Raw genomic sequence first — 26,764 nt, forward strand, 5'->3', positions numbered from 1 at the left:
TAAGCATCCATCCATCCTAGGAGAGACAGGAGAGGACGGCAGGGACGGTAGAGATGAGTGGCAGCAATTTCAGACCTCCTCACCGTAGTTCACATTGAATTACTTTCCAGGAGGTCATTCTCTTCTTCAAGTGTAAGACCCCGTGCCTCAGGGCTATAATTAAGTGTCTTGAGCCGTTAGGGGAAGGGTGTCCAGCGAGATATAACCCAGCAAAAATGGTAAATTTCTTTTGTTAATATTTGTGATATTTCAAGATGATACCTAAGTAAGTAATTTGACAGATTAGTAAGCGAAGTTACTGACCACAAAATGTGTTAATTAAAACGGTTGACAGTGGAGGATCAATCAATAAGTGGTAACTTGCCAGTGCTTGTGCATGATTTAATGTCCACATATAAAACATTAACTTATATCTTCATAAAGTTTGTCTTTATTTTCTGCTAAATTCGTATTTAAAACCATATAAATTATGGTGTGATACAGCTGCCATTAGGTTTTAGAGGTGCGGGGGTGTGGTAAGGATTTAAATGGTTATGTAACAAGGCATGTAACTATAGGCGTTGGTTAAGGAATGAGGCTTATAAGAAAAAAATTGTCTTACAAAGTATTAATTCTCTTAGAAAATATACCCGTAGATTATTAATAATTTATTTATTATCTTGCTTTCCAGCTGTACTGTATATTTAATATCATGTACAGTACATAGATAATGTAGGTGTACAAGCAATGGTAAAAAGTTTGTTGATTAAACCAAGTCCTAGGGAGGTTGTTAAAAGCTTAATTCCTTGGGTCTGTACTTCCTCACGGTAAAGGTGGAGGGGATGCTTAGCACAAGAAATAACTTAAAGAATTGAACCAAAATTTATGGAGATACTATTTGCATGATATTGAACATGGAAATGAGGATGCACAGAACCTATTAGAACTTGACCTGACCTGACCTGACCTAACCTAACCTGACCTGACCTAACCTAACCTTACCTCACCTCACCTAACTTCCTAACCTGTGCATTGTCTTTTTAATTTTCTTACTATCATCCAAACAACTTTTCTATAAAAATTTAATGAATTAAATCCATTATAAATCGTAATAAACACACCCGGTGAGATCGTCATTCATTTTTTGACATGTAAACAAAGACCACAGATGCTCCCATATAGCAGACGATGTGAACCAAAACATGATTGCCATGGCATATCCAATAGTGCCATAATTTAAGTAAATAATTTATTTCTTTGCCTACAAAGCACGTAGACGTGAAATTACTTCCTTGATGCCCTGCTCACTAACAAATAATTTATGATTGAAGGATAGGCTAACAAGAAAAAATACTGCAATGTTGTCATTTCGATTTTATTACCTGGTACTGTATTATCTGAAGAATAACTGGAAAATATGAACAAAATATATAAACGCTTTCGGGTGCTAACCGTCTGCTCCAATTTCATTAAGTGAGTGCCAGAATTTAAAAAAATAATTATTATACAGCACTATATACAGGTACATAAAGATTCAACTCGGATGTGAGCTTATTCAAGACCATTCTTGACCAACACTGGTGCAAGTTCAGATACATTTTGGAGCCAGTGCATGCCCAGTACTTGCCAACAGTGCGTAACAGAGACGGGACAAATCACCCAAGTAATGTTGAGCCAACATGACATCTCCATGTTGTAATGTATGGGCACTGTACTGTACGAAGAGAAAATCTTTAAAATGGTAAAAGTCTCAAAGATACTGAAAATTAAGATTATGGAAATGAAAATAACTATGCACAGATACAAGGCATTACCATATTTTACGGTATATACACACGGCCATATAAGATGCTACCCCCCCCCATTTTAACAGGGAGTATTTAGGAAAAAACTTTTGTGTGTATTTCCCTCCTGTAGCCATAGTTTTCTTAAAAAAATATATACAGTACCAGTAAATGTGGGAAATAAATAAAAATAATACCAATAAATAGGTTACAAAAAAAAAACACTATTACCAAACCAGTAAATAAAAGCAAAATGAAAGTTTAACACAGTTGCCATTTGCATATGCTCCCTGCTTCACCATAGCAAAGGAGACCAGCAAGGATGCTACTGCTGACTCCCTAGCAACATTCCCTCTTCCCACACACGGCGCCATCCCCCCGCACCCCACTGAACCAGCTGACTCGTGTATTAGTCGGTAGTTGTGTGTGTGTGTGTGTGCGTCAAAACCAGTGTCTTTATATTATATGCACTTGCAAATTTGTTTGCACGTCTCTCACCCTTCCTCCATTTCTTAGTCTCTGTACAGTACTTCAATGAGAAATATGATACTTGTTATGCAATGTGAGCATAGGGTGGTTGAGCCAGCCTAGTGCTGCACATGAGCGACCAAGCACAGATAAGGGGAGCAATTACCCAAGCGTGGTACACTCAGCCATCTCCACCTAGTAGGGTCACATAACCAGTGTTGTGACAGTTGTGTGTGCCCAATTGGTGTTGATCCATTCCCCAGTGGTGAAATAATCTGAAAAATAAACTCTAGCTATCTGTTTCCTGGTTTAATTCTGTTATTTGTGGTAACATTTGCTCTTGGAGAAATAAGTGTCATCAATTGTTAATACAGTAAGACGTGTGGAAATATTTTGTATGTCACTGTTACATTAAGATTTGTATGCCAGTAACTGGTTCTTAAGTGATGAAATTTGTGAAGGTCTGTTCTTTGACTGATTCTAAGTGTCTGTAATTGATAGGTGTCACTATGCTGGCTATACTTGTCATTACACTTGTGTATTTCTGCTTCTTCAAGAACAATAATGAGTATGAAGTAAGTATATACTGTAGTTTATTGTAAATTTATGTGCAACTGTCAGTTTCAAGAGTAAATATACTACATGAAAATAAAACCTCAGCATGGTAATGTGAATGTTTATTACACCTAGACATCATTACTAATCAGTTAAGATCCTTATTTAAACTTTGTGATCCAAGTGGCTTTAAGAAAGATTCAAAGTTATATTATTCACCTCTAGATTATGCTTTCTTTATGTTCATATTTTTGTACTGTACCATGTTGTTAGGATTATTTTACCAATGTAAGAATCAGTTTCTTATGTGGGTGAAAAGGTGAGGAAGATCTGGTAAAGTGGTGTTGAAATTTACCGAGTCATATCCCCTTACCATGCACTGTACTGATAGAAACCGTTATAATTCTGATTTCAGCAATGAGTATGATGTAGAGTCTTGGTAAACATGAAAAGATGGATAACGGACTTCTTTATGTGTGCTATATTTTGTATGATATTAGTATACGATATCATTATTTGTACAGAAGACTGCAAAGATCACCTTGGTCAGAGTTTGGGAAACATGCAACACAAAGGGAGGGAAGTTTCATACCGGGAGAACAGGTCTAATAATTTTTGTTTTAGAATTACTGTATACAGTAGATCCTTCCTATTCACGGGTTTGCGATTCGCGGTAAGCAGATGGTGGCTGTGGTGGCTACCTTGCAAGCTTTTTCCCGCAGCACGAGTAGCCCACGCAGCATCTCGTGTTGTACTCTCAAAACTTTAGTGTTTCTGTGTGAAATGGACCTTAAAAGACTGCCTAGTGTCAGTGCTAGTGGAGTGAAATGCAAAAGGCAGAAGTCAGTGATGACTCTGAGAAAGAAAGTTGAATTATTAGACAAGTTAAAAGAGGGGATGAGTGGTGCCGCGGCTGGTCAGTTGTTTGGTACAGGTATACACTAGTGCACTAAGGTAGTATAAGCTGCTATTCCCAGCTTTCCCTATCGCGCCATTTCTTGGAACCTATCCCTCGCGAATAACAAGGGTTTACTATGTACTCAATTTACATTACTCATCTTTCCAGATGGACTGGCTAGTTGCATGTGTGGCACTGGTCCACCTTTTTGTTGCACCATACACCAAGGTGGAAGAGAGCTTCAATCTGCAAGCTTGCCATGATTTACTCTACAAGGGGATTCATCTGGAGGAGGTTAGGAAAGTCTTAACATGAGCCTAAGGGAGCAGGTACTGTAGATCTAGTCAGTAAAATTATCTGTGTGTAGGAACTACTAATGTAAGGAATATTAATTTGATGAATGCGAGTACCTGTAATTTTAAGTTAAATATTATAATAAATAAATATACAAGTACCCTGTATCTATATTTTTAGCATCCTTTAATTCTATATATAGTACAGTACTGTAGTGCTGAATTACCAGTCTGTAAAGTTTAAAAAAAAGTGAATCACCTGTGAACCACACAGACATTTAACTGTTAGAATAATCTTAGAGATATTGGTCAAGTCTTTAAACATTGGGGTAAAATGAAAGTTTATACCTAAGATTTTATGGTTCTTTTAAACTTTTACCCCCTACAACTGTTTCAGTATGACCACCTGGAGTTCCCCGGGGTGGTACCTCGAACATTTATTGGCCCCATAGTGGTGGCAACCATTGCCTACCCAGCTGTAGCTGTTGTCCAGTTATTCGGGCTCTCCAAGTTTATTGCTCAGTACATCGGTAGGTGACAGGCTAGTTTTATGTAAACTCACTGAAGAATGTACATTTTTGTGATATTTACACCTTTAAGTGAATCTCATTGTGCTGTGGTTTGAGCCTTTTTAATTAAAGACTTGATACAGTGGCTTAACCATTTTGACACATTATTTAGCAACAAGTGCAATTTAGATCTAAAGGTGATATGTACCAAAGTTTTGGAGATAAACCTTATATTTATATCTATACAGAATATCTGAACCTGTAATGTACACGGGCAAATCATTGTAAACAATGATTATTTTATTACAGTTAATTAGAAAATATATTTTTTTATTTATTTTTTAATAATTACCAGCAAAATAGTGAGAATGTTGATTAAATGATCTTCTTTAAGGTGTTAATTTAGTTTTGAAAAAGTGAGGTTTTATGATTGAGAAAGAATTAAAAAACAATATGATTGTTCATATGATAATACAAGGAAAGGAAGATTGAATTTGTTGACTCAGCTGTATGACTTGTAATACTTTACTCTTTTAACCCCTTCACTACCAGGGATGCCACTTGTGTTCTGATTCATGTTCTTTATATGAATTGAGAATATAAGTGGGTACAGTATAGGGGTTTTATTTAAGTTTATTGTTAAGGAAAGTTAGGTGTATATTGATTAAGAATTTACTTTTGTCTACTATTTAAATAAGATGGAGGGATAACTAGGTGCTAGAAAATAGGTAGATGTATATATAGAAGGTTAGCTAATAATAAGATGATATTTACTAAATATAGATTGTCTTTATATTTTTTTAAATAATGAATATCTGCCACCAGTGCGAGGTGTTTTGGGGTTGCTGGTTATCCTGGCTTGGCGAAAATTACGCAAGCAGTTGCAGGAGAGTTTTGGGAAGCCCCTCACTATCTGGTTCACACTCATCACTGCCTCACAGTTCCACTTCATGTACTACTTAAGCCGTCCTCTGCCAAACACATTTGCATTAGTTGTAGGTAAGTAGATTTATTTTTTATGTATAGTTGATGGTAATACTGTAATTTAAGAAATAAAAACATGATATTGTATTTGTTTGTCATGCCTTTGTTTATTACTTGCATGGTGGATAACTTCCCTCACTTGCAAGTTCTTTGAAATATGGACAACTTATTTCTGTTGTATTTGAGTCTCTTTGAGTTAGTTGGTTGTTTTTTCAGTGGGATTTATGCTTCAGGCTCTCAGTGTTGTCATTCTTCCCTCCCTTTTGGCCTTTAGTACTGTATTGGCATATACTGTATTTTCCCTTTTATCTTGAGGAATATGTCTGTTAGTGAACAATTCTCTCACTAATGTCATTGACTGTCCATTTGTCATTCAGTCAGGATTGCTGATTATTCTCAGTCACCCACAGAATTCAGATGATGTGGATTATTTTCATGTCAAGTCTTCCGATTCTTACATGAAAACAGCAAAGGGTGCTGTCATGTGTCTCTAGTGATGTGAATCTTGTTAATATTAAGGGATTTGGGGAAATTGATGCTATACGGATATTCTTCTTCTTGATAATGAGGCAGTTAGTAAGGTTGCTGATGGTGATAGATTTTGCTAATATCTAGGTGTACCTGCTAATTTGTTAGATATTGAAGCAACCACCAGGCTGAGGTTGGAACTGTACTCAAACTCTGCTTCACCTGGATGAGATGCTGGTCATGGAACAATTTATTTTGACTTGAAAAAGACAATGTCTTTGGCTCAGTTCATGAACAAGGCAAGCTTTACCAGGGAATGTTTGGGGTGGGAAAATCTCGCTGGTCACTTTGCCTTTCCTCCTGGCTATAATTAGAGATTCTACACTTCATTCTTTTGTTTGCTACAGCAGCTATGTTTTTCTCCAGCCCTGCTCACCTTCTCATATTGGCTGGAGCAACGTCATCGCCTGCTCGTATGGACATCTGGAATTGCAGTTTTAATATTCAGGTCTGAGTTGTGTCTCCTTTTGGGCCCCATGCTGCTTGCTGACCTCCTGACACGCAGATTTCAGAGCATACCGTGAGTGAAATACAATACTGTAACTATGTTTCACATATGTTCACCATATTACGGAGATTTAAGTAATTGTTTTGTAATTTCTTCAGCTTCTTTTCCATGGAAATCAGGGATTATGTTAGGCACTTTTTTCTTTTCTTTTTTTTAATAGGCATTCCTAAATTCAACACAACCTATACAGTATTTTTAATGAGTTTTTGTACATTTATTAATATTGAAGATAAGCATGTCACTTATTTGACATTCTACAGACCCAACATTTATCTAATTTGTACCTGACAGTTTCCTTCAGAGTGCCATACCAGCTGGACTCTGCTGCCTGGGGATGACCCTGGCCATCGACTCATTGTTCTGGGGTCGACTTCTGTGGCCAGAAGGAGAAGTTTTCTGGTTCAACACCTACAAAAACCAGAGTGGCACCTGGGGTGTATCCTTTTATTCATCAGATTTGTTTCGCTTATCATTGCATGTATGTTGATGATTTTTTTCCACACACACACAGACATACAGAAAGTATATACACTGTAGTCTATTAATTTCTAGGATGGTGAGAAAATTTTTCAGACAATGTTAACTCTATGACACTTGGTGCACCAGTGAGCCAGTGCTGTCAGCTTTGGCTAACAGCATCCCTTATAATTCTCTAGATATTGAAGAAGTGGGAGGTCAAGGTGATTAGTTAATTGTTTTCTGCAGTTCTCCTTAAAGATTTGAGTGATATGGGCTAATATCCAAGCTTTAGGGTTAACACATGGCAGCTAGGTGCAGTGATGGCATCATAAGTTAACAGGGTTAATGAAAAATTAATTAATTCATGCCCAGTTTAGCTAATGTTGATTTCACTGTAGTCTAAAAAAATGACTAAACTTTTTTTTAACAAACAAACTTTATTAACTTGCAGAAATTAAGTATATTTCTGGGTTACTCTAATTTCATTACCAAGTCACTTGCCACAAGCGTAGTGTTTACCAGAATTTTATATACTGTACTGAGGTTAAAGAATTCATTGTTATTTTGTTATTTATAAAATTCACTAGATTCACCGCTAAAAGTAGCTTTATCTGTACAAAAATCAAAACTTAAAATTGGAGGCACATTAGCAGCAATAACAAAAACATGTAAATAGCAATGATGAAAGCATAAAAAAAGACAGAAGTTAATGTACATTCTGTCAAAGTCTCAGGGATGCTTACCATAGCAAAGCAGCCCTCAGCTGGAACACTGCCACCCTTCAGTGCTCAGTGCCATGGGAGGTGTACAGAACTGTATTGTAATCATGGGATATGCCTTTATAATGCTCCCCAATTACTGATAATTTCTAAAGATATTATTATAATATATAACAAAAATTAATAAAGGCACTAACATTAAAGTAATTTTATTGCCAGTACATCCTGTTTGTGATTAATCACATTATGATAGGTCTCATCAAAATGTTTTAAGAAAAAAAATTAACTGTGAGGAGTAAAATAAATTAATATACTACAGTAAACTCTACCAGTATATGTGAGCTATAAATAAAGTAATACCAATAAATAAAAGAAAAGAAAATGTACTGCATTGCCATTTGGCTGCCGGACAACGAAGTATTTTTCAATCGTTTCACTACACGCAGGACTCAGCTGAGGACCCACACTCCACTGACCCTCCTCCCCTCCCACACTCAGAGTGCTAACTTTATCACACAAAATTTTTATTTCCGTTATGGTTTTTACCATGATTTTATTTTATTTTTTATTTCTGTAAGTAAGGTTGTGTGTGTGCATGTAACACAAAAATAAAAAAAAATAAAGTTACGTTCTACCTGAAATTACGAGTTAAAAAATAAATAATTGTAATATAGCTCACAGCTCAGCCTGGTAGGAAGAGGGCTAGGGGGATATACTGTAGCTACAGTGACAAGTCCAACTTGGCAGCAATGGCACCCACCAGCTATGCAAACAGATACAAATGAAAGGCAAATTATCTGTAAATCTTCATTTATGTCAGGTTTTGTAGATTTATAGTGACATATATAGTGAATAAGGTTCTGATCTTCATGTAGCAATGTAAAGAAAGAATCTAGGGGTATGGTAGGGAAACACAGGTTAAAGGAGCATACTGTTATGGTGAGCTTACTGCGAGTATGTACCGGGTAACTGTCATTCACTATAAATGACCCATGGAAATGCATGAATTTTTAACCTCTCAAAAATATAGATCGATCACCTACTTTTTGCATAAAAATTTGTTCATAATAAATTGCATTATACTTGAGTATATACTGTACAATAATTCCAAAGTTGCATTATGCTTTTTAAGGGTGAATCACCATGTACAGGAGCACAAAAAGCTTCAAAGGTTAGAAAAAATTTTCTGGAAGTCAAAATTGTGTTTTTTTAAATCTGTTACCGGTACAGGTATTCATTTGTGTGATTATATAATGTATGACATATGTACAGTACTACAAATATCCTTAACTTATGTCAGACTTCACCATTTTTGTGGTACTGGTACTCAGCACTACCAAGAGCTTTGGGATTAAGTTTGTTTCTTGTTCCTGTTGGTATTGCACTGGACAGACGACTGCAGGTGTTGGTTACACCAGCTCTCATATTTGTCGCTATGTACTCCTTTTTGCCGCACAAGGAACTACGGTTTATTATCTACGTGTTCCCCATCCTCAATGTTGCAGCTGCAAGAGCTTGCCAATTCTTGTGAGTTTCTAAAATCATGTACTACTGTACTGTATCGAGTCATACTTTACTCCTTTTTTTTTTTTATTGTTTTTACTAATTAAATTTTTACAAGTTTCTTATATCACTACAGTACTATAGTTTTAGGGGTCGTCTTTAAACTCTCATGTATTCATGACATAAGTATTTATTATTTCCTTAAATGAGTCACTGATTGAAAGTTTTGGTAGTTCCTGGAATAATTAATTCATGTATACGTACAGTACAGTACTGTATTCAATATTTTAGGTCACGAGAGCTCCCTAAATCAACTACTGAAGTAATGAGTGAATAACACTTATTAATTAGATTTTTGTGATTTTCTTATAAACTTATTACGTACTATAACATGGGAGTCTGCAGGGGATACTTAAACTTATGACATGAAAGTAATTTTATGTTATGTATTAAAATTTTAAAGATTTTTGGATAAAACCTTGTAGGTAATATTAGCATTAAAATTCTTTCCAATAATTCCTGAAAGTGGATCAATATTGTTGTACTGTATCAGGATTCAAACTACCTTTTAGGAACAAACTGGAAAGTCCAATGAATAATTAGATTTACTCTACTTGTACAGTAGTTACAATACTTTAATAAAGTAACATTTATCCATCATTAATTCTAAGTCTTAGGTTTGTTATATTATACAGTACAGTTAATGAATGATAAATGCTATGTTTCAGTTGGGAAGGTCGAGAAAAATCTGGTACGCGTCAGTTATTGGCTATTGGATGTGCACTGCATCTGCTGGTGAATGTGGCTTTCACAACCCTTCTATTGACTATCTCAGCCAACAACTACCCTGGAGGGGCAGCCATCTACAAACTGCATCAAGTAATCCCACAAGATGCTAATGTTCACATTCATATTGATAACTTTGCAGCACAGACTGGAGTATCAAGGTTTACACAGCTTCATGATCACTGGAAGTGAGTTGGAGATTTACCTTAAAGTGGAACAATAGTAAACTGTAGTATTACACTCACAATTTAACTTAGGTTCAGCCCTTGTAAGATGGATAAGTGCTTACAGATCAGTTATGCCCAAAGGTAGTTGGTATATGCATTACTAGACTAAACATCCTTCTGGAGAAAACAGCACAATAATTGGTTTCTGATAGATATATTACTGGTTAATAAACTGTATATTACACCTTTATTAACTAATGTTCACGCAAACATGATCAAAGCTTAAATACTTAAATACATTGTTTATCAGAACTTGAATTAGGAAAATGTATCCCACTTAAAATTTTTGCAGGTACAACAAGACAGATAATATGAAGGCAGGAAGCAGAGATATGCGGGCCTTCAGTCACCTGCTGATTGAGGGCAAATCCAAGTATTCATACAACCTGAAGCATTACACATCTTCCCATGAGATAATGTCATCAGTGGAAGCATTTTCTCATCTAAGTTTCAATTACCAACAGTTTCCTCCAGTGAAGGTGGTGTTTCATTTTTTATTTTTTAATGAGATTCTGGGTACCCTGTATAATGTTTGGATTAAGCGGGATGCCAGATCAGAACACATTGAGTGAGACAGCTAGAGATTGAATAACAGTAAATGAGAAAACATCTTTGTTGCTTTATGTTCAGGTTATTTTGCATTTTATTAGTAAGAGGAACAAAACAATGTTTTTTTTGTTTTGTTTTTCAGAGGTGGTGTTCATCATGTTTATACACCCATTGAAAATTATGACATCTTCTGTGTTGATATTTTTTTATACTTTGCAGGACTATGAATTATTACTATATGGTATAAAGTAATGAACTTCAGATTCGGTTCTTTAAGTCAAAAGAAGTCAATTTCATAGTCCTTGTTTAGCAGTGCCGTATTCTTAATGAATGCAAAATATATTTTTAAATGTTATCTTCAATAATACAGATTTAATTTTAGAGTCTTCACAGTTTTCACTCAGGAAAGTCGAGGAGACTCAGCATCCCTCAATGCAGGCAGAAGGATAAGCTGCATGCCCTCAATGGACATATAGTAGATGTAACCATCCTATCAATAACATGCTAAAATAACTTTTATTGTGTTGGAGCAAAAGGAATTTGAGCCATTTTAGTCACATTTAATATTTTTTTTCCTTTAATAAGCATGAAGTCTTATGTTATATGGTGATATTATATTACCTAAAAGTGGCTGTTTATATCACAAATAGGGAAGTGGTTTTAATATATCAGCATCGTTAATGCGACTTATTGTAGATTAGAATATCAAAAATAGAGGTTTACCTGAAGCTGTATGTACCTTTTCATACTCAGCCAATCATTTAACTGTACTACACAAATGTTCAGAATGTCTTGATACATTTTAATATACCATTTATTCAGCAAGTTTGATATTTCAATTTCCATATTAAATCTTGATTATTCTATATATTTTTACATATAGGACTGGTCAACTGAATCCTTGGTGCACTGGATCCCAATATAACATAATTATTGAATCCCAACCTGCAATAATTATATCTTTACTTTCAGCTACTGTATATCCTCATCTCACCCCATTGCATTTATTTTTTTTAACCCTATTTTCAGTCATTCCACATCTGGGTTATGAGCTGAATTTTCAAGATTGTCTATTACAGTTAACTGTATTTTATATCCACAGGTAAGAGTGAAACCAGCAGTATTCCTCTTAAAAAATTTAGAAGAAGAATTTATAGACTGGTCCTGGGTTGATGGAGTAGGGGTAGAAACTTGGGCAGAAGACACTGAGGAAGCAGAAGTAGTTTGGCAGCAAGAGAATGTTGAGAAACAGACACAGGAAGATGAGGGAGAAAGAACACAGCATCTAGAAAGGGCCAGCTCTGAGTTAGGGGAGCCACAGAGGGATGATGAAGTAGAGACAAGTGAAGGTGAAGATGAAGAACAAGAGAAGACATATGATAAACAAGAGGTTGAAGAAGGGGAAACAACAATGCATGAAATTCAAAAAGATACAGAAGAGTCTGTTGAAGAAGAAATTCTTTTAGAGCCAAAACTTCCTGATGGTGGTTGCTTAGCCCCAGAGGAAGGAGTAGCTGAAATACTCTCTGTGGATGATTTTCAAGATGACCATCATGTGGATGAGCAAGTAACATTTGAGTCAGATGAAGACAGGGAGGTAACTGAAGTTGCAGCCTCAGAACCTCCCACTGTTATAGAAGATGTAGTAAACATTGAACAAGAAGACCTTGCAGGATCTTGTACACAATGCACCTCAGGTGATGATGATACTCATAATGATAATACTGATGTTATTAATAGTGATGGTGTGCAAGAAGGTAATGAGGATGATGTTAGTGATGACGCTGATAGCAGAGTTGATATTAATGTTGTTGATGATGTTATTATTGATGAGAGTACAGGTGATGTTATTATTGATGAGAGTACAGGTGATGATGTTATTATTGATGAGAGTACAGGTGATGATGATGTTATTGATGATGAGAGTACAGGTGATGTTATTATTGATGAGAGTACAGGTGATGATGTTATTATTGATGAGAGTACAGGTGATGATGATGTTATTGTTGATGAGAGTACAGGTGATGTTATTGATGATGAGAGTACAGGTGATGATGATGTTATTGTTGATGAGAGTACAGGTGATGTTATTGATGATGAGAGTACAGGTGATGATGTTATTATTGATGAGAGTACAGGTGATGATGATGTTATTGTTGATGAGAGTACAGGTGATGTTATTGTTGATGAGAGTACAGGTGATGTTATTGTTGATGAGAGTACAGATGATGATAGTGATATTGTTGATGTCACTGATGATGGTGTAGGTATTGTTGAAATGATGGATGGTGATGTAAGTACTGGTAATGATGGTGAAGATACTGCTGATGATCAGGCAGGTGTTGGTGATATGACTGATGGTGATGTAGACAGAGTTGATGATATTGGTGATGTAGGGATTATCAGTGATGATCATATCACTGAAGATGATGTAGGTACTGTTGTTGATGATGATGACAAAAATAATGATGTCTCAGACAATGATATAAGTGAGGATGAAGAAGTTTTCAATGAAAATGTAGGTCATATTGATAGTGATGATATTAGTAATGTTATTGATGATGGTAGTAATAGTGACAGTAACAATGATAGTGTGAAAAATTACAATAATAATGACGATGTCCTTAGTGATGTCAGTGATGATGCTATTCACAATGATGTTCCTGAAACCAATACAGAGATTCATGAGGGCACAGATGGAGCTCCTTTATCCCCTGAAGAGAGTATTGAAACAGCAGAAGTTCTAGAACAGACTGAAGATGCCAGTGCGGCAGAGGAAGAAACTAGGTTCGTAGAAGTGACGTTAAGTTTAGACGAAGCCAACCCTGAGGCTGAACATGAGGAAGTAAGTGCCAAAGGAATTTCGATTGAACCCCAATTAACACCATTACCAGTGAGTGTTGGTAACCAGGAGAGCTCCAAGCATGTAGAGACTTAGACTCAGTGATTGCAATAGCTTTGATTTTTTTTCCAACATTAAAAACAATTGAGTCTGTAATCTTGAATTGACAACATTAATGTGTGTGTGGTATGTCCCTTGTGCCCATCAGATGTATGCATGTTGTACAGTATATGATTCATTTAATTGTAGGTATAGAAATGTTAATACAGTATGCTCATACTCTCTAAAACTGTATCATTTCCTCACAGCCAATTAATCCTTCTATAACTTTTTATTCAAGATTTTGAATCGGTAAAGTGGAGAAGTACGTTCTTAAATTTCTTTGTCAGCGGGTATTAAAGTTAATGATGCTTAATTAGACAGTAAATTCCCATCATGTCCTTACCCTATATACCTTTCCCAAGTTTGGAGAGAATTAGCATTTGCAAGGACATTAAAAGACAAATTATTTTAGGATGTTACTCCTAGAAAGTGCCTTGACAGTGTACCATAGATATATATTTTTTTGTGATAAACAGCTTTCAGAGTAGCTTGATGCATGCTAATTCATGCCATAGTGTACTGTACCAAAAGTTTAAACTGTAGTACTGTACATTAAACCCTTGTTATTCATGAGGGTTAGGTTCCAAGGAATGGCGCGAATTGGCAAAACCGCGAATAGCTACTTATACTACCTGAGTGCACAACTGTATACCTATACTGTGTATGAGAAACTTAAGTCACCATACTACTGTGTCGCATGTGGAAGTTTGGAGCTTGATGAGGTGTACTGTACAGTAGGATGAAATCTGGTTAATGAAGCATAGTGGGGAGGTGGATGGTGGAGCGGTGGCAGCAGCTGGCTAAGTAGGTGAGGGAGACAATCAGCTGGGTAAGCGGCTGGTTCTTTCTTGAAAACAACGTGATTGGTAGCTGTTTCCTCTTGGCTTTGAGGTTTCTAAACTTTTCACTCCACTATCATCACTGGCACTGACACTAGGCAATCTTTTAGGAGCCATATCACACAGAAGCACTAAGGTTTTGAGTACAACACAAGAGATGTTGCATCATAGGCAATGGCTGAGCACAAACAAAGGGAGAGGGGGAGAGGAGACGGTGCAGGCACATAGGGGTGATTCGTTGCGGCTTAAAGCTAGCCACCATCTGTTTATCATGAATAGTCGAAATCGCGAATCGCAAACCCGTGAATAGCAAGGGTTTACTGTACATGGGGTATAGTGTTGGCAGATCTCACTAATTATATATATATATATATATATATATATATATATATATATATATATATATATATATATATATATATATATATATATATATATATATATATATATATATATATATATATATATATATATATACTGTATATAATTTTCTGTTGGCCTTCTAGTGGCATTAGCTAGTTATGTGAGCTTAATACTGAATGTGAAAAAACATGATCATTGCCTGATTTGCAACTTGATCTTTGGTCAATATACAGTACTGTATTGTGCTGTATTAAGAAATATTTATAGTTGTATAACCAGTTCTTTGGGTTGGTTTGTTTCTCATTCTATTAAGTTTAAAAGAGAATATTGGTTGTAAGTGAACTTAGTTTAATTGTAGTATTCTTTCATGATTGACCTTAAAAAATTACTGAGCAATAAGCATCCTCTTTGTGATAACTCCCATCTCCTTATTATCCTGTCTCCCACAGACAATTTTGGCCATGTTTTGAACTACATGTTATACAATACATGGTAGATTCTCTAGATGTATTTATAGATAGGAAACTGTCTACTGAAGACTACCGTACCTACAGTTGATTTAGTAGAGTAGTCTGGCCTCTTAGGTAGTGAGATTAGATAGGTCTAGCCCACTGTTATTTCTAAAGCAGTATTAGGCAGTCTGTCATTATTGTGTCAAAGTTTTATAGGAATGTCCAATGTTTTCAACATTTTCTCAGTTGAAGAGAATGTTTTTTTTTTAAATAATCCTCCATCCAGTAGCCAAACATACAGATGATGTAAAAATAAATAATTGTCCAGATAGTTATGTACATTATGCAAGTAAATAAAAATGAAAACTTCCTATGCATAGTAGTAATTATGTCCATGTTTGAACACTGTACAAGCACTATACTTTTCAGAAAATTATGATGGTTTTATATTATTTCCGTATTAAGATAAAAATGGAGCAGAGAAAGTGTTGAAAACACTACATAATCCCTAAACCTTCTTCCAGTTAAAATAGGCAGTTGTAGTGATTGTCCAGTATCTGATGTTTAAGAAAAAAATAATAATTCTTTTAAGTACTTAAAAGATTGACAGTTTATGGTAAGTGGATGAGACTGTTGTTGTTTTGTGTTACAGTCAAGTGGTGGACAGAGTGAAGAACCTCCTCATTAACCGTATGTTATCTGAGTGGTGAATGTCAGTAGTTGTATTTTGAGTGAATTAACCTGAATCCATTGTGAAATTAATAAGATTATAATTATAAAAAGAGTGCTTATTATTTGACCCTTTCCCAATTAACTAATAGTATAGTATGATAACTGTGTCATCTCTTTGGTTTAAAATATTGGTGCTATTACTCTGTGTTTTGTAAAGGTACAGTGTAGAGCTGAAATCAAAATACAGTATGTACAACCAAATTGACATGGTTAGGATTTCACATTCATAATAAGCAGAGGAGTTAATAAAGCTGGCTCTCCCTGACAGGAATGTGTGTTAGATTCTTTATTTATGAACCACTCAGCTTTGAGGTGGGAATAGTTTACTGTGTGTTAGTGAACAGAAGAAATTTTGTGATTTAGAAGGCTTTGTTTCAATGACAAGTAACATTAATACATATTACCCAAAATTATGCCCACAAGTGAAGGGTGTAGGGGGTTTGGTAAATCTGCAGAATTTTGACCATCATGTTACTTTTGTTAATTTCACCATGCATATATGGAAAACTTTCATATGAAAGTATTGTCCATTTTCTTACTCCGGTTATGTAATTTTGTAAGTCTTAGCTTAAAAATTATGCAGAATTCAGCTTGTTCATTTCCATCTTGGGTTAACCCCTTCACTATGGTGAAACCACTTTTAATATTTTATTTGACTAATACCAGAAAATTTTATTTAGCACAAGGGTTTAGTAGACAATATCTACCAAACGAACCCCTTGGAATGTAGTAGGCAGCTATCAAGCAGGAAGGTACTACCACTTGGGAAGATATTGGAAGTATAATGTATTGTCTAATACTTTTATCCTCTTCACCACTGATCGGCCCGTTAGCCGCTTGGGTGATCAGTCACGTCTCTGTTACGCACGGTTGGCAAGTGCTGCTGCCATATGGCATCACAAAAATTGTGACCAAGTCGCAGGTTGCTGATCTGACTTTCTGCCTCATTTACACACAATTGTAGGGTCTCAATTGTTTCTCTTACTTTGACAACACAACATACATACTGTATGTCATTTCTTACTATTGATTTTTTTAATGGTCCTTTATTATTATTATTATTATTATTATTATTATTATTATTATTATTATTATTATTATTATCATCATTATCATCATATTATACTGTAGAGTACTGTATCATATTTTCATTTAGTACTTTTTATTATTTTTTTACAAATTTTTATTATTATTATTATTATTATTATTATTATTATTATTATTATTATTATTATTTAGCACAAAGGGGAACCAATACACAAGGGGTTATAATCCAACCCAATGCACATTTTACCCCAAAGCTATGCAAAAATTGTATAGTGGTGAGGTTACATGGAGGAATCCAAGTTAATTTACTCCCTTTTCAGCTACATCCATTATTTTCAATCTTTCCAAGATGCTCAAATGCTTTCTGTTAGAACCACTGCTATAAGTTCTTGTTAGAGCACTAAATGGATCACTAATCCTCAAATAATAGTGAATAGTATACAACTCTCACTCCAAAAAATTTTGCCCTGACAATTTTCTGAACTTGTGGCTTCTTCAACCGAAGGCTGCAACCTCTACTGGGTGTTATCTGCCTGTTCGCACATTTACAGTATCAATATCAAATGTAATAATCATCATCTTGACCAAAGAACCATTTCAATCAAATCTTACTGGAGGAATTCACACTAACCTTTATTTTGAATTCAATGAAAAGAGTTCAATGCCATCAAGAAATCACTTCTACATCAACCAGGTCGTTGTACTGTCGTAGGAGAAAAACAGTTTCATTTTCAATGGAAGATGCTGAAGAAAATATCTTCACTTTTCCCACAATACTCATCTGGGTGACACTGACCATGTGATCTTCTGTCTGGAAGAAAAATAACAAATTAGCTGTAAGATAAACTCATTCCTTGGAAAGAGAGATCATCTCAAAGCCAGGATAAAGTAGACACAGTAAATCGGTAAAAGTTATTGTGCAACAGTAGTGTACTGTTGCTGCACAATACATTTTAATTTCACGAGAATTATGTGATCAGGTACAGTATTTAACTAATACAGTCCACTAAGCTCATTAACTTCATCACTTTCAACTACAATTTCATTCAATAATGTTCTTAAAACAAATTCCTGCATACATATTGTAATAAAGCTCTACAAACTTGCTCTAAAACTGGATTATCTGAAGATTCACCCCCTTGCCTATTTCATCTGAAGATTAAGTACCCTAATACAGGTACTAGCCTAACTTGACTTCCCCCCCAGGAAGTATTAGGGTGGTTAACCCCTTTAGTATGAGGATGCTAGTTTTAATACAGTATTCTATTTGGCTTGTGTCAGAGATGAATCGAAGACAATGTGAGTTACCATCACTAAGTATAGTACAATATGACATAAGTAGCTGATGTAATAGACTTCTTACCAAATAATCAAGTATAAGACAAGTAGTGACTTACCATGGTAGATCTTTTTCAGTGGGACAATCTAGGCAATAGTGAAAATGAGTCTCAAAGGCACATTGTATACTTAAACTTTGGTACACAAGAAAGCAATGTGGCCAGTACTGCACTTGACTTCCGCCACTACCCAACCTGTAAAATCAGGTACCATTTACAGTTGGGTGAAGTGGGGAAGTGAGGGGTGACACCTTAGGACAGGAGGCAAGTACCGGGTACACTACTTCATCCTGTCAAAGCTCCAACAAAAATAAACATCAAATTACAACTAACCTCATCTAGATTTAACAAAATCACATAAACCATTCCATTGACACTGAAGCCAAAAAAAGGAAGCCAGGATGCTTAACATACTGTTTTACTGTACTTTACTTTTATCCTTTTCGCCACTAATTGGCTCGTTAACCACTTGGGCGATCAGTCACGTCTCTTGTCACACACTGTTGGCAAGTACTGGGGATGCACTGGCTCCTGGATGTATCTGAACCTGCTCTAGTGCTGGACAAGTCTGGTCTTGAAAGGGCTCACATTTGGTGCCGTCACAGTTTTCTGGACTTGTGGCTTTTTCAACCTTGAGCTGTGACACCTTGTGGGGCGGGCTTCCGCTAGTTCCAGGTATGAACACTCGAGTGAGTAGTGCTCTCTGAGATGTTTATGTACTTCAATTAGGTCGCCCCTTGCCCATCTGTAGTATAAGCTAGGCAGTTGCAGGTGTTCTTATCTCTCTGGGTAGTTGAGGTACTGTAGTGCAGGCACCAGTCTGGTGGCCCTTCTTTGGACACTTTCAACCAACTGACTGTCTCTAGCATATCCCGAATACAAGATGGGGTGACAGTACTCCAGCAGGGAAGACCTACTTGCTTAGTTGATTGATTCACCTTCTCACAATGGTCTGAGAACTTCAGTTCATTCTCAACATACACACTTAAGTCCTTTTAACATTCGGTCTCTATTAATGAAGTTTCTTCGTCCCGTTGGGACATGTGATACGCCTCCTTCCTATTGGTACGACCTAGGTGCATCCTTTTGCACTTTATGACATTGAATCTTAGCAGCCATTTCTTCAACCACTCTTGAAGCTCACAGAGATCTTTCTGTAGCTCTTCATAGTCTGGTTGATCTTGTCATTGTTCGCTTACATTTGTATGGAGGAGTGTATAGCTTCTGGCATGTCATTTATGAAACAAACAAACAAATAACAGGCCCAATACACTACCCTGTGGTACCCCGCTTGTCACGGGTACACATGACAATTTCATGTCATTAATCACCACACACTGCTTGCAATCATGATGAAAGTCTCCAATCCACAGGGCGGTAACATCAACAATATATACTACCTAGATTTTGCCAAAGCTTTCAACAGCGTACTGCATGAAAGGCTGAGAATTAAACTGGAAGGGTACAGGATTCAGGGAAGCGCCATAACAGTACAGTAGATTGCCTATGCAGTATCAATCATAACAAAGTGTTGTTGTAAAGTGTATAAAATTTATTAATGCTCGACAAGATAGAATTAAATAACTATTTTAATCAATATTATTTATTAGTACAGGTACTATTAATCATAATAACGATACTACAGTATAAATGTCAGCAGTGATCCGTTATCATTGTCATTATTATATGAACAATATCACGTTTATAGATTTACCTATCAATATTACCACTACTACGGTATTATTATCATTATTGGTAGTATTAGCAGCATACTACAGTACTTCATGATTATTTCTATTGTAATTACGTAGTGTAAATAACTTATATGAATAATAACAGTCATCATATAATCATTAATATCATTATTATTGTAGAAAACTTATATGAATATCACATTTTTTAACCCAGGACGATGAAGACTCGCTCTCACCGCTGGAGAGGATGGTCGCGCAGGTCAGACAATTTCTGTGGAACGTCTTCATTTTGTGTTCAGTTTGCTATGTTCTCACCACCCTCTACTAAACTTTTGAATAAGTCTTCTAAGGTATTCAAAGTGTTGTCAGAATAATGTTATTGGAACCTGTATGGATATAAAATACTGTATGTCTGTTAAGATGCTTATGGTGTGTACACACACACACACACACACACACACACTTTTCAGAGTTGAACTTAAAAATATAATTATCAGTTGGACTTATGGAAATGTAACTGTCTAATAAAATTAATTTTGAAAGTGTGAATTTTACATGAATAAAAAACAAAAACATTATTCGTCAGCTGAACTTGTGGGAATATAATTTTCTGATGAAATGAATTTGGAAATACTGTACAGCACTACCGTATATGAGACTGTTATATGAACTTGAAAAGGTGTAATCATCTGATGAGCTTGTGGAAATGTATGTCAGGTGAATTTAAGGAAATTGAATTGTTAGATGAATTTAAGGAAACATAAAATTTACACATCTGTGATTAGTAGCATTCATGTTGTTGAAAATATGTAATTTTTTAAGATAAAGGAACTGTAAAAACTGTGTTAAATTTTTGAAAAGCATTAGTTAATCTCAAACTAAGTTAACTGACATCACTATTATATACCACTAAATAAATTTGGCAAAAAGTTTCTGATACATAAATATTCTAATAATTACCACAGACAATATTATAGACTTTGTTAGGCTTACCAATACTGTGTAATTTGCTTTCTTGTTGAAGATAGTGCCTCACTGACTTATTAAAGTAAATTCAGCTGTATTTCTAGAATACTTACTGTATAAACAAACTTAATGCATTTTGTGACATTATTGTTCTAGTAGCAGTAAAACTGCTAGTATTAACCCATAGGCCCCGGGTGACGTTCCAGAACGTCCGCCTATTCCCACCACTTTTTTTTTTAAAGTTGATTTTTTCTCGATTTATCTCCGCGGGGGGTACTGCCAGCAGCACCCTAACCCGGGGCTTAAGGGTTAAAAATATACCACAAGAAGGACCGCTATATTATGTTTTGTTTATTTTTGAGAACAGGAAACACGTACCTTATAAACCTAAAATGAATCAATTAAAAAACTTGCCCTAGGATTAAATGTTTGGGCGAGTTTGGTATCAGGCTAGGCTACTATTTCTTGTACAGTATAGACGAAAAACCAAGGATTCCTGTTCGTGGTATGTTTTTAAAATGATATGCTTTTGACACCATGCTCCCAAATAAAATATAAAACTGTTCCTGCTTATCTAGAACTACTATAGATAAAACAATAGTGTATGGTTTTAATAAAAAGTTGCAATACATACGAGCCGTTTTTCTACATCCATATTTGTGTTCTCTACTTTAATGGTATGTAAGAGATTGGAGATGGGGATGGAAAAGGTGGGACGGGAAGGCCCAAGAACTTCAGCTCATTGTCAACATCCACACCTACCGGTAGGTCCTTCTCACATTCGGTCTCAAATAGTGCAGTTTCTTCATCCCGTTGGGACATATGATACGCCTCCTTATCGTTGGTACGCCCCAGTGCATCCTCTTACACTTCTTGACATTGAATCTCAGCAGCCATTTCTTCGACCATTCTTGGAGCCCACAGAGGTCCTCCTGCAGCTCTTCACAGTCCGCTTGGTTCTTGATTTCCCGAAATAACTTGGCATCATCGGCAAATATTTGTATGGAGGAGTGTACAACGTCAGGCATGTCATTTATGAAACAAACAAACAGCAACGGGCCCAAAACACTGCCCTGTGGTACCTCACTTGCGACAAGTACGGATGATGATTTCATGCCATTAATCACCACACACTGCTTGTGGTCATGCAGAAAGTCTTCTATCCACGCTAGGACATTTCCCCAAATTCCGTACCCTTCCAGTTTGATTTTCAGCCTTTCGTGGGGTACACTGTCAAAAGCCTTGGCAAAATCTAGGTAAATATTGTCGATATTACCACCCCGTTTCAGAATATGGGTCCAAATATCCAATACCTTGAGCAATTGTGTTAAGCAGGAGCGCCCCGGCATAATATCTCTTACACATATGAATTAATAGGATAATCAAAATAGAGAAATAACAAAAACAAGTTTATTCCTCCCCCCTTACAGGTGGTGATGGTGGTGGATGTGGTAGGGTGGAGAGGGATGGTGTTGGTAGCAGAGGTGTGAGTGCGGTGGTGATGCTAGAGGGTGTGGTGGAGGATGATGTAGTCTGGGAGAAACAGAGAATACCTGGATTTGTCGGCCAGACAAAGTATTTTTGACTCATTCTATATAATTTGAGGGTGCTAAATCCAATTCTGTTGGGTGCCATTTTGTCACCCTTGTGGAAAATAAAATATTCAAGATGGCGTCCAAGATGGCCACCGAATACATCAAGTTTGATATTTCAACCCCTAAGCATCATAGAACAACTATATTTTGGTTGATTCATGGGTTTTCGGGGTCAAAGAATGCAACACAGATAATTCAAAAACACCATTTGAAATATGTACAACTGTAGTTAAGATGACGTCCGAAATGGCTGCCAAAACGATTGTGGGAGACATTTCTGCTCTCATTCATAAGAGAAAGTGATGATTTAGTGACTCAGACTAATTACATACTCTGGAAACAGAAATATTTGCATATGATCTTAATCTTATATACACTAAAGGGTTACTCCATCTTATTCCAGACTCTGTAAAGATCCACAATATCATAAATTATAGGACTGTATTTTTCTAATATATTTATACACTCAAATATTTGACACTAATCAACACTGTCATCATTGCTTTCATCATCTTCCTCATTAACATCAAGAGTTGTCATGGTTCTTTCATTGTGGCTCACATTTTCTGCATGACAACAACAGAACATGGAGCATGATAACATGGCAGTAACCAACTACATCGAGCAGTTGAACATGGCCGATTGGCTGAACAGCTGCACTTGATCAGTTTCTGGATAATGTCTGGTACTGGTAACACATCTGAAAGCAATGGAACTGGAAGCAGATCGGGCGCCTGATCACTTGACCATCCGTACTGCCTTGGGTCATGGTTTGGTGGACCAACTTCTAAGGCTGTTCTCCAAATCATGGTCTGGTAGAGTGTCCTGAGCACATGTAGTTCAAATGCTGCAGTTGTTGGAGGCAAGCATCTCAGCTCAGGAGCTGAAGTCAGCCTTTTTCTGGACATTTTGGATGTCCAAACATCAAATCGTACAGTAGACATATCATGGATGACCTTCGAGTCATAACATGCTGCTACAAATCTGGTGGCTAGAGACAACCTCTGTTATCTCAGCAACAATTTTCCCAAGTTTGTCAAGGCGATGACCAGATTTCAATGTCTGCATGGCGGTAACCTTGCCAATACCATAGAGATGAGCGACGGTGTCACATTCAGAGAGCGTGTGCTGCCATTATGTCATCAACAAAATCCCTGTGCTTTTCAACTGTGGCCTTGATGTCAATGGTAGATCTTGAAGGACTAGTCCCCTCAATGAATATCTTGCAGGTTAATTTCTGTGATGAGTAGTAATGCATCAGCAGCACAAACACATCAGTGTCATCGCAAATGACTTTGATGCAATCAACACCACTTGAGGCAAGAAACAACACCTGTTTTGCTATATTCACATCCGCTTGTTCGTGAAGCGTTTTCATGTTTGGTTTACACAAGACATTGCCGTTTACACATGTGTTATACTTTTTTACTTTTATCCTCTTCGCCACTGATCGACTTGTTAGCCGCTTGGGCGATCGGTCACGTCTCTTTTCATTTATATTCTTCACCAAAACATCGGCTCGCTAGCCGCCCGGGCGATCGGTCACGTTTCTGTCACACACTGTTGGCAAATACTGGGCATGCACCGGCTCCTGAATGTACCTGAACCCGCTCCAGTGTTGGTCAAGTCTTCTCTTGAAAGAGCTCACACTCGGTGCTGTCACAACACTCTCTGGTAGATTGTTCCAAGAGTTTACAACTCTCACTCCGAAAAAGTTTGCCCTCACGGTTTTCTGGACTTGCGGCTTCTTCAATCTTGAGCTGTGACCCCTTGTGGGGCGAGCGTCCGCCATCTCCAAGTAAGGACACTCAACTGAGTAGTGCCCCCTGAGAAGCTTATACACCTTAACTAGGTCCCCCCTTGCCCGTCTGTAGTATAAGCAAGGCAAGTTCAGGCGCTCCAATCTCTCAGGTTATATATATGTATGTTTATATGCTGCCTTTATTGAATATATATATATATATATATATATATATATATATATATATATATATATATATATATATATATATATATATATATATATATATATATATACATATATATATATATATATATATATATATATATATATATATACATATATATATATATATATATATATATATATATATATATTATATATTATGTTACTTCTTACCAAAGTCAGAAAGTGTTTAGGCTTGTGTAAACACGAAATGTGTTAGGCACGCGGTAACCAACAATAGAGAATAAACGCCCAGCCAGATCGACCATGTGCTTGTCATTCTCCCATTAAATAACGCAAGATACTACAACATGACATTACCGTTTACACATGGCATTACCCAACTGAATATCTTTGGGTACTGAGTCTCGGCCAGTAGTGATGAGCTTTCTACCATTCTGTGGAAGAAGTTCGGCATTCTCCTGTACATACTGACAGACAAGATCTATCAGTTTCACTTTATTCTCTTTGACTGTCAGCACAACTTTCTGAGGGGGTAATCTTCTTTCACCTCATATCTCATGACTCCAAAGCCAAAGGTCATTCTACTCAACGCTCTCAAACGGACAGGACCTCCTCTCAACAAGCTCCTCACCACACAGCAACTCCACTGCATTGTGTGTGTATATATATATATATATATATATATATATATATATATATATATATATATATATATATATATATATATATATATAACGCCATTGTGAGTTTCCTTTCTCACCTCCATCCTTAGTGCGAGATCTCCTACAGGTACGTATGTTTGTGAGCCGAACAGAGAGAAACTAGACAACTGGCCACATACCCCAAGCTACAAGATATTGTTACCTTAAAGTTGGAACTCAACATGTGGTCACTCTGTTGGGCTGTCCCTGAATTTACAATGGTAATACATACAGTTACGAACATTTAAGTTCAAATGTAAAGATACATAAATATGGATAAATGAAATCAATAAAGATACAGATACAAAGATAGAACAAGAGATAAGAGATTAATAGGTAGATATAGAGATCAAAAGATAAATAGGTAAACAGATCGACAGGCAGACTGATTGGCAAATATATAGATAAATACTGTAGTGCGGTAACCATCGCCATGACTAAACTATCATTACACAACATGTGCATGTAAAAGCTGTGAATATTGTTTATCTCTATTTCGTCCTGCATAACCCACAGCAGCTCCCTATTAGTAACTTCCTCTTCGACTTTTATTATTTATTTTAACACATTTCCTCCAATACACGAACTACAAAGATAAATTACACCACACTTCCGCTTTCACCATCACCATCCTGCCAACCCGCCGAAAGTGACGTCAGCATCTTCATGAGAAAATAAACTTTAAATTAAAATTCGTTCGCCTTGTCGTCAGATTGAATTTATATTCCCAATATGAACAAAATTACGTGTTTTACATGACTTCTCTGGAGGTGTGAAATTTAACCCAGGATGAAACACGAGCTGGTTTTGTTTCCGGGAATAACAATATTTTTACCTCCCTTGAGGCTTCGTGAACTTTTAATGCCAGTAAGCACACACGAAAGCCGTGTCCACATCCAACTATTACATTTATAATAATAATTTCAGATTTCATATCATCCCAATAACGCGGTTTTTACTTTTGTGGTAAAATTTCCATACAGTGGCGAACAGGATAAAGGTAAAGTAAAAAGCTTGGGGCAGTGTGGGCAAATTTGTAACGTTGTACGCAACAGCTTTCACTTTCCCACAACAGACTAAAGAGCCAATCAGAGGCGAAGAGGATAAAGTAAAGTAACCAACCACTTATTGCTGGGTGATCCGAGCCCTTGACTCCCACGTAAGGAGCTAGGACAAGAGGGAAATGCTCTATCCAGGCTACCACAACCCTCTGTGATTACAATCTTCATAAATCCAACAGCGGACATTAACGTATTTACATTATTTACTGTCTTGGTATGATTGACTTTACGACAGTAAAAAAGAGGTGTTATCAATTTCTGAGAAACCACATTATAATGGGCGGGGCATAAGCACGACACTGATAAGGGGTAAATAAAGTTGACTTGGCACCTCAGTAAATATCGTCACGTCAG

The 26,764-nt window shown here is 36.4% G+C and overlaps 1 protein-coding gene across 7 annotated transcripts; it reads left to right on the forward strand.

Moving 5' to 3' along the window:
• On the forward strand, positions 1-21,754 carry LOC121871201 (probable Dol-P-Man:Man(7)GlcNAc(2)-PP-Dol alpha-1,6-mannosyltransferase). Of its 7 annotated transcripts, none has more exons than XM_042373389.1 (12): positions 9-218; positions 3,853-3,978; positions 4,375-4,507; positions 5,312-5,485; positions 6,365-6,518; positions 6,798-6,942; positions 8,985-9,211; positions 9,916-10,161; positions 10,493-10,679; positions 11,852-12,737; positions 12,858-13,594; positions 20,372-21,754. In XM_042373389.1, exons 1-12 carry the CDS (start codon positions 216-218, stop codon positions 20,483-20,485), a joined length of 3,132 nt encoding a protein of 1,043 aa, XP_042229323.1. In that variant the 5' UTR covers positions 9-215; the 3' UTR covers positions 20,486-21,754. The 7 variants fall into 7 exon arrangements, with proteins under 7 accessions (XP_042229319.1, XP_042229323.1, XP_042229324.1 ...); XM_042373390.1 differs by having other exon boundaries at positions 11,852-12,647; positions 12,798-13,594; XM_042373388.1 differs by having other exon boundaries at positions 11,852-12,590; positions 12,681-13,594.
• The last annotated feature ends 5,010 nt before the right edge of the window (positions 21,755-26,764 follow it).

This window comes from Homarus americanus, unplaced genomic scaffold, assembly GCF_018991925.1.
Source record: "Homarus americanus isolate GMGI-L3 unplaced genomic scaffold, GMGI_Hamer_2.0 scaffold40565, whole genome shotgun sequence".
Classification (NCBI taxonomy): domain Eukaryota; kingdom Metazoa; phylum Arthropoda; class Malacostraca; order Decapoda; family Nephropidae; genus Homarus; species Homarus americanus.

What these genes read in the sequence shown, in the direction of transcription:
- LOC121871201 (XM_042373384.1), top strand. An exon ending in AACAGTTTCCTCCAGTGAAG is followed by an intron (nt 10,680 to 11,851) that starts GTGGTGTTTCAT and finishes TTATATCCACAG; the next exon opens with GTAAGAGTGAAACCAGCAGT. An exon ending in CTGAGGCTGAACATGAGGAA is followed by an intron (nt 13,595 to 20,371) that starts GTAAGTGCCAAA and finishes TTTTTAACCCAG; the next exon opens with GACGATGAAGACTCGCTCTC.